This window comes from Anopheles nili, chromosome 2 (assembly GCF_943737925.1).
Source record: "Anopheles nili chromosome 2, idAnoNiliSN_F5_01, whole genome shotgun sequence".
In the NCBI taxonomy this organism is placed as follows: domain Eukaryota; kingdom Metazoa; phylum Arthropoda; class Insecta; order Diptera; family Culicidae; genus Anopheles; species Anopheles nili.
In genome coordinates this window covers 58,276,029-58,287,723 of record NC_071291.1, presented here as the reverse complement: position 1 = coordinate 58,287,723, position 11,695 = coordinate 58,276,029, and the positions used below count along the sequence as shown (strand labels likewise).

The 11,695-nt window shown below is 35.2% G+C and overlaps 3 protein-coding genes across 3 annotated transcripts; 1 reads left to right on the top strand and 2 right to left on the bottom strand.

Moving 5' to 3' along the window:
* Positions 1-1,773: 1,773 nt before the first annotated feature.
* LOC128721456 (uncharacterized) lies at positions 1,774-3,962 on the bottom strand. The gene is made up of 3 exons (XM_053815212.1): positions 3,783-3,962; positions 3,662-3,683; positions 1,774-2,168 (listed from the first exon to the last, which is right to left on the bottom strand). Exons 1-3 carry the CDS (start codon positions 3,948-3,950, stop codon positions 2,002-2,004), a joined length of 357 nt encoding a protein of 118 aa, XP_053671187.1. The 5' UTR covers positions 3,951-3,962; the 3' UTR covers positions 1,774-2,001.
* Positions 2,480-3,241, bottom strand: LOC128721457 (general odorant-binding protein lush-like). The gene is made up of 5 exons (XM_053815214.1): positions 3,233-3,241; positions 3,077-3,152; positions 2,854-2,948; positions 2,658-2,772; positions 2,480-2,576 (listed from the first exon to the last, which is right to left on the bottom strand). The coding sequence occupies exons 2-5, from the start codon at positions 3,150-3,152 to the stop codon at positions 2,488-2,490; spliced, it is 375 nt and encodes a 124-aa protein (XP_053671189.1). The 5' UTR covers positions 3,233-3,241; the 3' UTR covers positions 2,480-2,487.
* A 3,780-nt stretch (positions 3,963-7,742) lies between the features above and the next one.
* LOC128721448 (2-methoxy-6-polyprenyl-1,4-benzoquinol methylase, mitochondrial) lies at positions 7,743-8,872 on the top strand. The gene is made up of 4 exons (XM_053815204.1): positions 7,743-8,188; positions 8,250-8,382; positions 8,443-8,531; positions 8,597-8,872. The coding sequence occupies exons 1-4, from the start codon at positions 7,743-7,745 to the stop codon at positions 8,808-8,810; spliced, it is 882 nt and encodes a 293-aa protein (XP_053671179.1). The 3' UTR covers positions 8,811-8,872.
* Positions 8,873-11,695: the final 2,823 nt, after the last annotated feature.

Below are 11,695 nucleotides of genomic sequence, written 5' to 3'. Positions count from 1 at the left end.
GTTTCTTCTTCGACTACAATCGACGGAATCGACTACAATATATGATTCTTTTACGCTAATTTCGCCAAAAATTAAATTAAGACCCACGTAAATCGTCCTAATCTTTAAAAATCAAAATAAGCGAAAATTTACATAGAATTCAAACATTTGACCTCAGCTACATACTTCATCTTGCTTTCATCCCTAATATTTTTAAACCTCTTCACAAGTCATCGACTGTTACCAGAGCCGAATGGTTTCGATAGTAAAATTCTATCGTAAAATAAAATTGTAACTATAGTCATTAGTAGACTACATGATTGTCCACTAATGCTCAATTCTACACACTAGCATTGCCTCAGTAAACTGTTACTGCGAACGGTGAAAATTCATGACAGAGTAGAGTTCTTTACTTATCTGTTAGCATTAGAAACTGTGAATTAGACATACCTAAAGAGTTCATTTAAATCTCTGTCAAGTAATAAAAGCAAAAGAATTCAAGAAGCCGAAAAACTTTCTCAAGGATATATTCTTAAAAGTTGAATTATTAAAATTTAAATGCTAAAAACATTTTTCAATATATTGTTAGGTACATCAATTTTTTTTATTTGTCGTATTTAAAAAAAACACAGCCACAATCATATGAAAACCAAACTAAATGCATCTTTCGTAGAAAAGATGTTTCATTATGATTAAAGTTATTTATCTCGCTCTTTTACATTACTGGAATCTAAATATTGACAAACAATTATGTGAGATTTTAATATGTACTTAGTTAACGAAGTTAGTTTTGATTTGCATATAGCTGAGTAAAATGTTTCAAACTTTAAATTATTACTGTATGTAGAGAAAAATTAAGTGATTTATTATTACAATACTATTACATTGTAGTGATTAACATAAAACCATGTTTTTGATATATGAAGATATATATTTTATTGTTCTACTACACGTACATGACACTATTCAGGATTTAGTATCCCTAGAACGTTTTTACTACTTCACTACATTTCAACTTTTCACTTGGAAAAATAACGATGGAATGATGGAGGCCATACGTAATACGTTATTAAATGGCTCTAGCTCACAAATATTGCTCATAATTTTGATTGTCAACGATGACCAAACAACAAGAAAAATATTAATCAGTTAGACAATTAAAAAAAAACTATTGCATAGCTTAATTTATTTTTGCCCTCCTCACTGCATTATACAAAACTGATACATTAGCTCCTCACTCTGCTATTGATAGTTGTAGAACTTATAGGTGTTGACAATCATGATAACCATTGAAATAAGTATTAATCGATATGACATTATAATCTATTTCTAGGAAATGTGGGCTTCATTCCGAGATGTGGCCTTAATTATAATGGAATGATCAATTAATGGTTAGGGAAAAACAATGTCTAAAATCTAAAATCTGTGTTCTGGACAGGGGCAACCAGTATTTGTGCATTGGAATAATTGTTGATATTATGCAAGCATTGATCGCATCATCCTTTTAAACTGTTTGCGGCTTGTGTTTGTTGATTTGGTGTAATTAAAAAAGTCATTTCATGAAACCTTTTGATCAGGAGCTGCTAAAATGTAGACCGTTGCTTAGAAATTTTGAACATTAAAAGGCCCGAGATTCTTTGGTAGAAGGTGTATGTGTATTGGTGGGATCGTAGTTTATGTATATGTTTTGATTTTCTCTACGAATCCATATCAAAAAGGATATGGAAGTATTATTGTAAACGGTAATTTTATACACAAATTTCTTTATATGATTATATGTTTACCAGTCACTTTGATCAGTTTCAGTGTACGTTCAGATTCATATTGTATGTGTATACATTGTAAAATGCAGAGAAAGAAAATCTAATATAGTCATATTCTTTTGTTGCAGTATAAATGCTTGCCATTGCTATCAATTTCTCATAAAAAACCCATTTTATAGAAACACGTTGGTACCGGCTTACGATGTCGGCAGCTCGTTTGCAGTAGTTTCAGTAGGACGACAGTTATGACAGTAGCTGTTTAGTTTTTGGAGGAAGCTCCTAGATTAGCCGGTGCAGTCGCAGGACGCTGTCCAGGGATGGTGGCAGAGTTCGTACAATTACAAATGGCTTCGAAAATTCGTAGCACAATCCCTCTTGTGCGCGTCACCATTCTATGTTGCTTGATGCCGGTTAAAAGTTTGTTACCTACAATAGTATCAAATAAACGATCAAAGCAGATATTTGAAATTAAAAATCTTTGTATTAAATTACGAATGGCATAAAACGACATATCTTGCTGATTCAAAACAATCGCAGTTGAGCCTTGTTCTTTATAATAGATTTTTATTTTCCCATAGTATATATGACATATAACGCTATTGTAAGCCGTGTAGAGTGCACAATCTAACCACACATAAAATTGAACATTTAAGCCAATATATTGACGCGACAGAGTAAAATGTATTCAAGCAGAATATGCAAATTATTTTAGGCAAGTTCTCGTCCATTTCATTTTTGCAGCTATTTATGGAAACATAAACGTGTCGGGGGTAAAATCAGCAGCACACTTGGCAGAAAAGTATGCCTTATCACATGGATCCTTGTATGAAAGCTCTATAAAATTGAAAGAATTGTTTTACAGTTTACGTCCCTGGGAAGGCTATTCAAATAGAATCAATCACGGTTGATACGTACGGGTGTCTTTGCAATGGTTCAATGCTTCCCTTGCCGTTGATTTCATTTCCGGTGGCAATATAGCTTCGATTTGGGCCATTGTTTTGGAAAAGCTGATTTCCCCTTTCTTCGTCATCTGCCATAGTTTACAAGCAAATGTGGGCGAATGTTCTAAGCAATTCTGTCCAGCTGATTTCTATGCTCAGTGCATACTTACAGTTCCGGCCATTTGAGCTATACACATGGTATAACATTTAAGCTCTTTGTCGGGAGCAGCAGGAAAAATTGATTTTCTCAAACCGTGAAGCTCCGCTTTTATTCATCAAGAGCGGAAAAGCGTGGACGAACGCACACAAACACACAATAATTTTCATGATAAAAGAAAAGAAACATAAAAATATGAATTTGAAAGAACAAAAAAAAACGTTCGAAGGAAATACCTTCTTCTATGTTGAATTTGGGAGCGCAAGCTTGGCGCATCATATCCATGGAGTTGGTTAACTGTTTCATGGTCATCTACAAAAAGTGCGAGTTGCGGAAAGGTTACCCTGTTAAAGCTTTGCTTACTCTTGTGGTTAAGCATTTGAATTACTTACAGCACCATTGACAACACGGGTGAAATGCTGGGCACCGAGTATCACCACAAACGACACCAGCACAAAATTGTTCATGCTACAAAAAGCATCGTACCCGAACCAAACACGAACCAGGGCCTATCGGACATGTTTCAACGATGAATAAACGTGAACATACCGCAGAGACTACTTATTTATAAGACTTTGGATCACCCTTATCATGGCACGGGCCATCTTTTATGAGATGGAATAATTTCACGTTGTCAAAGTTGACAGTGTGCACGTAAGTTAGGTCTTACTCGAAAAGCTTGCACACGTGCTAATTAAAAGGTAGCATCGGTGTCTTGCTTCCTAGCTTTAAAGCGTCATAATTGCATATAGACTGCATTCACATCACATTAGCGCTACCGGAATCGTGTATGACAGTGAATAAACCGGTGCGTTACTCACCATTTTTGGGTCGGTCCTCCTCCTGTATAATTAAAAAAAGATAAATGAAGACATCACCGTTATTGCACATGCTTTATATTGGTCAGAGATTGGCCATCTCTCAACTGGGAAACAAACGTACCAGCTTATCTTGTAGCTTTATTTCCGCATTTCTCTGTGCCTCTTCTAGTACGTTGTCCAGAAATTGGTTCAAATCGTTCATTTTATCGGAATCTTGCTTAAATTCCGCTATTTTGCTGTCAATATCATCTGTACAGTGTTGAACGTCGAGGTTCATTTCCACGCGCATGTTGCTGGTGTGGTTTGTGCACTGGTTAAGTTGAATGTACTACTCCGGGAGCGTTTACTGAGGAATTGCAGATGATGGCGGGAGATGAGAACAATAGGTATGGAAACATTGAAGTGTGCGTGATAATCACATGATAGCATTAAGTATTTGAGATGCAATCGAGCTTCACCTCCATTTACAACGATTTTTCACGATATGTACTATGCGAAAAATGTTGCTCGTGCTTTAAGCAAATCAAATTATTCTTTTTTGAAAGAAAAATATGTTGCGGAGATCATCACACTATTTTACTGAACAACAATTTAAAGATTGTTGTCGCTGTATATTTTTCAACTACGACCTTCTAGTGTACGGCATACAGTTTGAATAATTGCATCGAAAAAATGTTGCTTGAACTGAACGTATTGAATTAGACAACAGAAGTGCAAAATTTTCTGGTTGGTGATGTGGACAATTTATGGTTTTAAATGACTATAAAACCATAAACAAAGCTTATCACTTATACATGGTTGTAGAAGTGCCATATGATTTAACACTTACGATACCACGCGTGATACTTGAATGATTAGAAAAACCATCAATAAAAATTGAAGCAAAAAATCATATAACTGTTATATATGCATGTATGCACTACGTCTTACTGATTATTTAAGGTTCACTTGAAATTTCACGTTTTCAGTATAGTCATTAGGTAAAAAACTGAATTCGTTGATACTTTTTATTTTGCAAATGGGCAGTATCTATTTTTAACACAAAATTACAATTGGCAGCATGCGAGAGGGCAAGTTTGTATTACCAACGAATGCTGCATAGAAAGAAACATTTCTCGATGAACATACACACAAATCAAACCATACAACATGCGTGCTTGCGCTGTCCTTGACCTAGGGTAGTTTTCGATTTGCAGATTGTAAATCCTACCAACTCGTTGCATACATCATGACTAAACATGGGACAATGCATTACGGTTTGAATGGCACGAAAGAGAAATTATCTCATTTTAGCTGCAAAACGGGTTACCGCAACTGACCGGCGGGTGCAACAGGGACCGGTTTCTCCCCAAAGGTACCTGGTGGCTAGTCAGGCCAGCCGCATTTATCAGATGGTTATTTGCGAAGCGGTAGTATAGAGACGGTTGCTATACATTTGTTTGGGTTTTTTTTTCTTTCGTTTCTCTGCCACTAGTACAAAGTTGTTCTCTCTCTTTCTCTCTTTCGCTATCCCTTTAACTGGTTCTATTTGTCTCTTTCTTTTTCTCTCCCCATCTCCCTCTCTTTTACATGTTACAACTCTTTGCTCTTTAAACAATCGACGCATGTAGTTAGTCTTACATCAACATTCTCTCTTTCACACACTCACGTTTGTTTCGCTTTTTTTGTCTATGGATAGTAGTCCCTTGAGCACCACCTCCCACCCACCCCCTTTGCGTCTAGTTTACTTGCACAGATTGGTGAGTACGATGCACTAGCTGCGCGTGCCTGCAGCAGCGTGTGAGAAACTGTTTGCACGCCACAGACATCCATCACAAGTGCACCAGATTATTACACTCACTGCAGCTCCCCGCTTATCTTTACTATCAGTGGCGAGCTGTGCTCAAGGTGGCATCGCTAAACAAAATTGCACACACTTTGCGCGTTCCGCCCAACCATCTCAGGCAGTCTATTTTTGGCACTATACTCTTTCGATTACAAAAATCAATGTTCTTATCTGATTGAACATCATCGTGTGCCAACGCTCTCACCTTTCGCTACAAAATCTGAACGGGCTGGATTGCAGGATAGCACGATAGCTTCAGTTCCCGAATCCGTCTCTGCAGCTCCTTGTTTCAGTTGGTGTGCTATCCTAGACGAAAGTGGTAAAATTCAAATTTTCCCGCACACACACACTAAATTGGGGACAGTATCGATTAACTTCACTATTACTTTTCCATTAAAAGGTTTACTAAAAAAGAGCCCTAATATTTATCACCTATCTGTACACAGCGCAACGCTTCGACTACTCGCGACGAATATTCTGGCCGACTAGCTTGTGCTACATTTATCGCTTGCACAGAACACGCACTTTGGTGCCTCTCAATTGAGGCTAGTACAGATTTTCTCTCGCTCCTGTACGAGAGATCCGCGACTCGAGCATGGAAGCTCGCCAGTATTCTCTCGTCGCTTGAAGGGGGCCAGAGGAAAGCTAAAATGTTCGGGAACTGGATAGGGTGCAAAGTTTTCCCCTTATCTGAAGGACGAGTGAGAAAATTCAGGCTAGCAGAAGCTTTAACCAGAAAAAGGAGGCGCACAGGGTCGTTTACATCCACCTGGCTATGCAGAGCTTTACCTTGCGCATTACACTTCTACGCAAGGTAGCGAAAAGCACCTTTCCTCAATGTTGAACGAAAGTTTTCCACACTTTTTGAACTGGTTTGGGGCAAGCAAATTACTAGCTTTCAGAAGGATTTTACTTAATCTGGTTTGGGACAAGTAAACAAAAAAAATAGTACTTGCATTTGTTTTAGAGCTTTGCAATATCTCTGATTAACGAACCATATATCGTGCAAATGGAGTTTATATAAAAGTGCCCAATTGTAAAATGCTACTGAAAACATAATTTTAATATGCACCTTTTGTTAATAGGGCTATTTTTTATTAAAGCCCACATACTTTCAGAATATTCCTTAAATCATTCACCTGAGGTTCAACATGTACATTATATAAAATATGCTATACAAGTAAAAATACCTAAAAATCTTAATGACGTCTTAAAGTTTGAATTGTACGACATATATTGTATGCTATATATGCGTCAGCAGTTCATTACCTAACCTAACCAGAATCTAAAATCGATTACCATGTACAGAGCTTCAAGTTTACTAATGTTACTAATTTTCTAGTTAGCTAACGGCGGTAACCTTAAAATGGTTCTATGCGTAATTTTTCATCTCGTAGATACAGCTCAACTTAACGTTATCACCACAAAAATTTCCCAATTTTGTGTGTACTTGATCAATTTTAACATTTCACAGTATAGAGACACCACGAGCTTGGAATTTGATCAGATCGCAACTGTCTCATGGATCTAATCGCATAGATTTGTAGAATCAAAGGCGATAGGAACTTAAAATCCATGATCTTATTCTTCTTCTATTTATTTGTCAAGGTTGTATCGTGATATAATTCCTACCCTCTGCTATATTAATCAGTGAATAAGAGTGAATAAGAATACTTCAAAACCTTAATTAATCAATGAACGGGCAACGAGTTGCCATATATCCTAGAAATTCAGGATCCATTGGGGCAATGCAGCAGCAGGACTAAGATTAACGACACTGTTTCAGACTATACAATGATGTCAAAAGTGGACTTTTTCATTTATGCTCCTCGGACCAGGTCATATTAATATTTAAAAATATAAATAAATCCTAACATTCTTTAAAAACAACAGTATGATCGCATAAAAGGGCAAAACATGTCGTGAAGAATAACTAAGGAGTAAATTTAAAAGACCATCACTGCGAATGCCTGTACAATAAGTGACTGTATATCGAGACATAGACTACTAGTTTTTGTCATTTAATTTTTTAGTCTCTCAATTATCTACATTAATAGTTCTTAGCTTAATTTTTCAACTCTCATACCAGTCGCCTACTTTCGATCAATTATTTTTGTTCATATTTTTCATGCAACTTTGACACAAATCAGCACGCAGCCAGATTCCACCATTTCATGTCAAAAAATAGCCTTCGTGCCAAGAGTGACAATCTATTTCGTTGCATATTATTGTACAATAAATAATAAAAACATCACGATGTCGTTATTTCGCACGATTGCGCTACACAGAAATATTCACAAACTTTTGATACAAAGATTTTCTACACACGTTCGAGATGAAGTTAAAGAAAGTATGGTTTCAAAGGAAGCAGAAACACACTTTGGATTTGAGATTGTGAAAGAGAACGAAAAATGGAAGAAAGTACATAAAGTGTTTGAAGAAGTTGCAGATTCTTACGATTTGATGAACGATGCTATGTCTATGGGCGTTCATCGTATATGGAAGGATATATTCATAGAACGGCTAGGCCCTATTGGGAATGGCATAAGACTTTTAGATATGGCTGGAGGCACGGGTGACATATCCTTTCGATATATGAAACATTTACAAAATTCGCCAGCCGCTCAGCGCATACCCAGTCATGTAACAGTTTGCGACATCAATCAGAATATGCTAGACGTTGGACAAAAGCGTTGGAAACGGTAATTAAGTAGTTTTTTTAATATTAAAGAAGTTGTATAAAAATTTACTCGCTATCAACAGGTTAAATCTTTCAACAGCAGGAGATACAATCGAATGGGTATGTGCAGATGCTGAGAAGCTGCCGTTTGATGATGCTTCGTTTACAGTATACACAATTGCATTTGGAATAAGAAATTGTACCCATATAGATAGAGTAAGAAGTACATTTATTCGATGTGAATTTGGATAACTACAATTTGTGTTTTCATTTAAGGTTCTTGCAGAAGCATATCGGGTTTTAAAGCCAGGTGGTCGTTTTATGTGCCTTGAATTCAGTCACGTTAATAACGAATACTTAAAAAGGTAGCAATAATTTTTTCATGTTATAACTGATTGAATGCTACAAGAACTTTTTTTCTCGTCCCTAGGGTTTATGATCAATATTCTTTCGAAGTAATCCCACCTATGGGTCAAATTTTGGCAAATCAATGGCAACCGTACCAATACTTGGTTGAAAGCATCAGAAAGTTTCCTACTCAAAATGAATTTAAGAGAATGATTATAAACGCTGGATTCAAATGTGTGCAATTCGAAAATTTGACATTAGGTGTAGTAGCAATACACTCTGGATTTAAGTTGTAAACCTGATTAAGAATTTAATTTCGTTGTTTTGTTTTCGAAATTAGTTAAATGTTTTACATCATGAAGCGATACGAATTGACTGATGTTAATGGTTGGTTCATATTGCTGTATGTTGATCACCATTTGAAAAAAAAAATAAAATTATAAATTGATTGATTGAAGATGATTAAAATAGCCGTTACAAAAAACCATTACTAGCTGAATATACGTTTTTAAGCTAGCTGATCTGAGTAAAAATGCGTTTTAAGAAACAATCAATTGACGTTCATGATAGAAGATCAGAATACAATGAATACGACACAAATATAAAAATTTTTATTCAAGTGTAGCTTATCTACAAAAAATAAAAAGATTATCAGTTCTATTGCATTAGTATTTTCTGTATATCAAATTGGAAAATTCTACAAGAAATGACAGATATATAACAATCCGAATGTTGTTTGAAGTGTCATTGCAACACAACCTCAACGACTGAATAAAAAGTATGGTGTCAGTTTGACGACATTTTTAGTCTAGGAACGAGTGGTGACAAGACGTATACGCTGTGCTGTTCCTGTTTATTAAAGTATTCTGAGTATAATAACTTAGTGACAAATATAATTGTATGGCGTATGGAGTAGCGCATTTGGAGTATTCGACATGATGGTGATCAAGAAAGTTTAGTTGTTGCTTCGGTTTTTCAGAAAGTAAATAGGTAAATTTAGAACAGCGGTGGAAACCTCATCGTATACAATAGTTTTCTTAATATCATTTGACATTTTGCTTTCATTTTAAACGTCATTTAACTTGTCATGTGCAGTTGAAATTTTACTCGTGAATTGATATCCATATAGTTGACAGTCTAAAAGCGAGGTTGTATATTGTGAAGCAACTGACTATTTTTTCTAACGCAGTAAATTTTACCCTATTATTGTAAGTAAATACGTTTGATAAGCCATACAGATATATCTATTGAACTCATACTTCTTGTTTATCAGTTGGTGTTTTGACATTAGTTCCAAACAGAAACTGATAAAGAACATTATTGTAACATAGTGTCCATCTATCGTATATATACTTTGTTTCCTAAAGCCGATGACTAGCAAATTTATTGAGCTCAACAAAAATAACAGGAAATGGCATGTGTCATTTTAGGCATTAGGTATGATGAAATACTTAAAAGTACGCTTAAAGAAGTAAATTACTATTCGTATACAGTAATATTATACGATATGAATCTAAATGAAGATAAGGTTGTAGATAAAGTGAAATAGAACGCGGAATGTTATTTTCAGGAAATGTCTTGGATACAAATCGGGGTAATTCATACATACATGCATACTTAGGATGGTTTTTCCTTGCACAGGTACCAGTTCTAGATATAACCTGAAGATAAAATTCTTCACAAAATTGTCATTCATGCTCTTAAAAAGAAGATGCTTCCCAAATTGACAATCAGTTTTGAAACAGTACGTCGTAGTTAAAACTATCAGTTTCAAACATACGTTGCGAGTCAGTATGATCATACAAAAGCACTAGTATGAGCATCCAGGTTATCCATTTCAGAGTTGAGGTCCAAAATATTGTTCCTTGTATGCGAAAGTAAAATAGTTTAACAGAATTTTTTAGCATCGCAGCATAGCCTGAGAAATCGTAGCAGCAACATCAGCTGTATTTGACATTAAATTTCAACAACTTCTTTGTCATCTGTTTGCTGTCAAATGATCTGAATTGGTCTGTCAAACGTAAGAGAATAAAAGAAGATGCTCCTTAAAAAATTGTAATGATGCTCATTAAACCCCATCCCCCCTCCTCACCACCCAACAACTCTCCATCTCCAAAATTGTTTATCTACAAATGTAGGTGAGAGGTACATGAGCACTCTTGCGTAGGTATTTTCTAGTTATCAGAAATGTCTTGGTTGTGTCATGCGCAACACACAGCCTTGATAGTATAAAGGAAAGTAAGCTGTCAGTTCAATGACATTTGGTTTCTGTGAGCGATGGTAATAACACATACAGCGTGTTCTGTTTTTTGTTTAAGAAAGTATCCTAAGAAACAGATAGTGATCAACATAATTGTAAGTTTTAAGGAATAACCTCTGTGAACATTTTGCTTGATGTCATTTTTCATTAATTTCTAAATGCTATTCTACCTGTCAAGTGCAGTTGAATTCTCACTCATGGTGTTTCTTATCTCATCTCATCCACATAGTGGGTAATCAAAAAGTGAGGTTATATATTGTGAAGCAATTTATATTTTATCATATTCTTAATAGTAAATACTTGAAAAGAGCTATAGTATTAATTATATTAAATCGATCGAACTTACACATTGACTTCCAAGACTGATGATATCGATTTAGCATCTGGTAGAATAGGAAGGATAAAAAATATCGCGTTTGGGGACTGTTATTAATTATGTTTTTTTCACCAATAGTTATTGGTATGAATAAGTTACATTGCTGGATTACATGATCTTTTTGTAAAATGTTAAATACATCTAAACAACTATTAAGTATTTTGATACAATTGTGTTATTGCGAGAAATTTAATAACAATGGCTTGACATAATTATTTATATCGCACTACTTTGGTATTATTTCTTTGGGATTATTTCTCGTTTGTTCAGCATTGAAAATTAAAAATAGATTTTTATCTTAAAGGTTCGTGTTTGTTTAATCTTCTTAAGGATAGACTTAAATTTTCTTCATGCCGTTTCTCTTCATATATTTTTTCTTATTCATATGTTCATATGTTCACCTCGCATTTCTTTTTTTGTGAGGAACACTTAAGCTTGTTTTACATTCAAAATAAATAAAAATGTTCATTTCAGTCATTTAATTGTTTTAATTTTTTCCAGTTGTATTGAAGGATTCTCAGCAGTTAACCGTATCAAAGCGTGGA

Coding starts and splice junctions, on each gene's coding strand:
- LOC128721457 (XM_053815214.1), bottom strand. CDS start 3,152: ATGACCATGAAACAGTTAACCAACTCCATGGATATGATGCGCCAAGCT. Junction 2,949..3,076: donor CAAATTCAACATAGAAGAAG/GTATTTCCTTCG, acceptor GATGAATAAAAG/CGGAGCTTCACGGTTTGAGA. Junction 2,773..2,853: donor TAGCTCAAATGGCCGGAACT/GTAAGTATGCAC, acceptor AAACTATGGCAG/ATGACGAAGAAAGGGGAAAT.
- LOC128721448 (XM_053815204.1), top strand. CDS start 7,743: ATGTCGTTATTTCGCACGATTGCGCTACACAGAAATATTCACAAACTT. Junction 8,383..8,442: donor ATTGTACCCATATAGATAGA/GTAAGAAGTACA, acceptor TTTTCATTTAAG/GTTCTTGCAGAAGCATATCG. Junction 8,532..8,596: donor AATAACGAATACTTAAAAAG/GTAGCAATAATT, acceptor TCTCGTCCCTAG/GGTTTATGATCAATATTCTT.
- LOC128721456 (XM_053815212.1), bottom strand. CDS start 3,950: ATGCGCGTGGAAATGAACCTCGACGTTCAACACTGTACAGATGATATT. Junction 3,684..3,782: donor TAAAGCTACAAGATAAGCTG/GTACGTTTGTTT, acceptor TTAATTATACAG/GAGGAGGACCGACCCAAAAA. Junction 2,169..3,661: donor GGAGGACCGACCCAAAAATG/GTGAGTAACGCA, acceptor ATACTATTGTAG/GTAACAAACTTTTAACCGGC.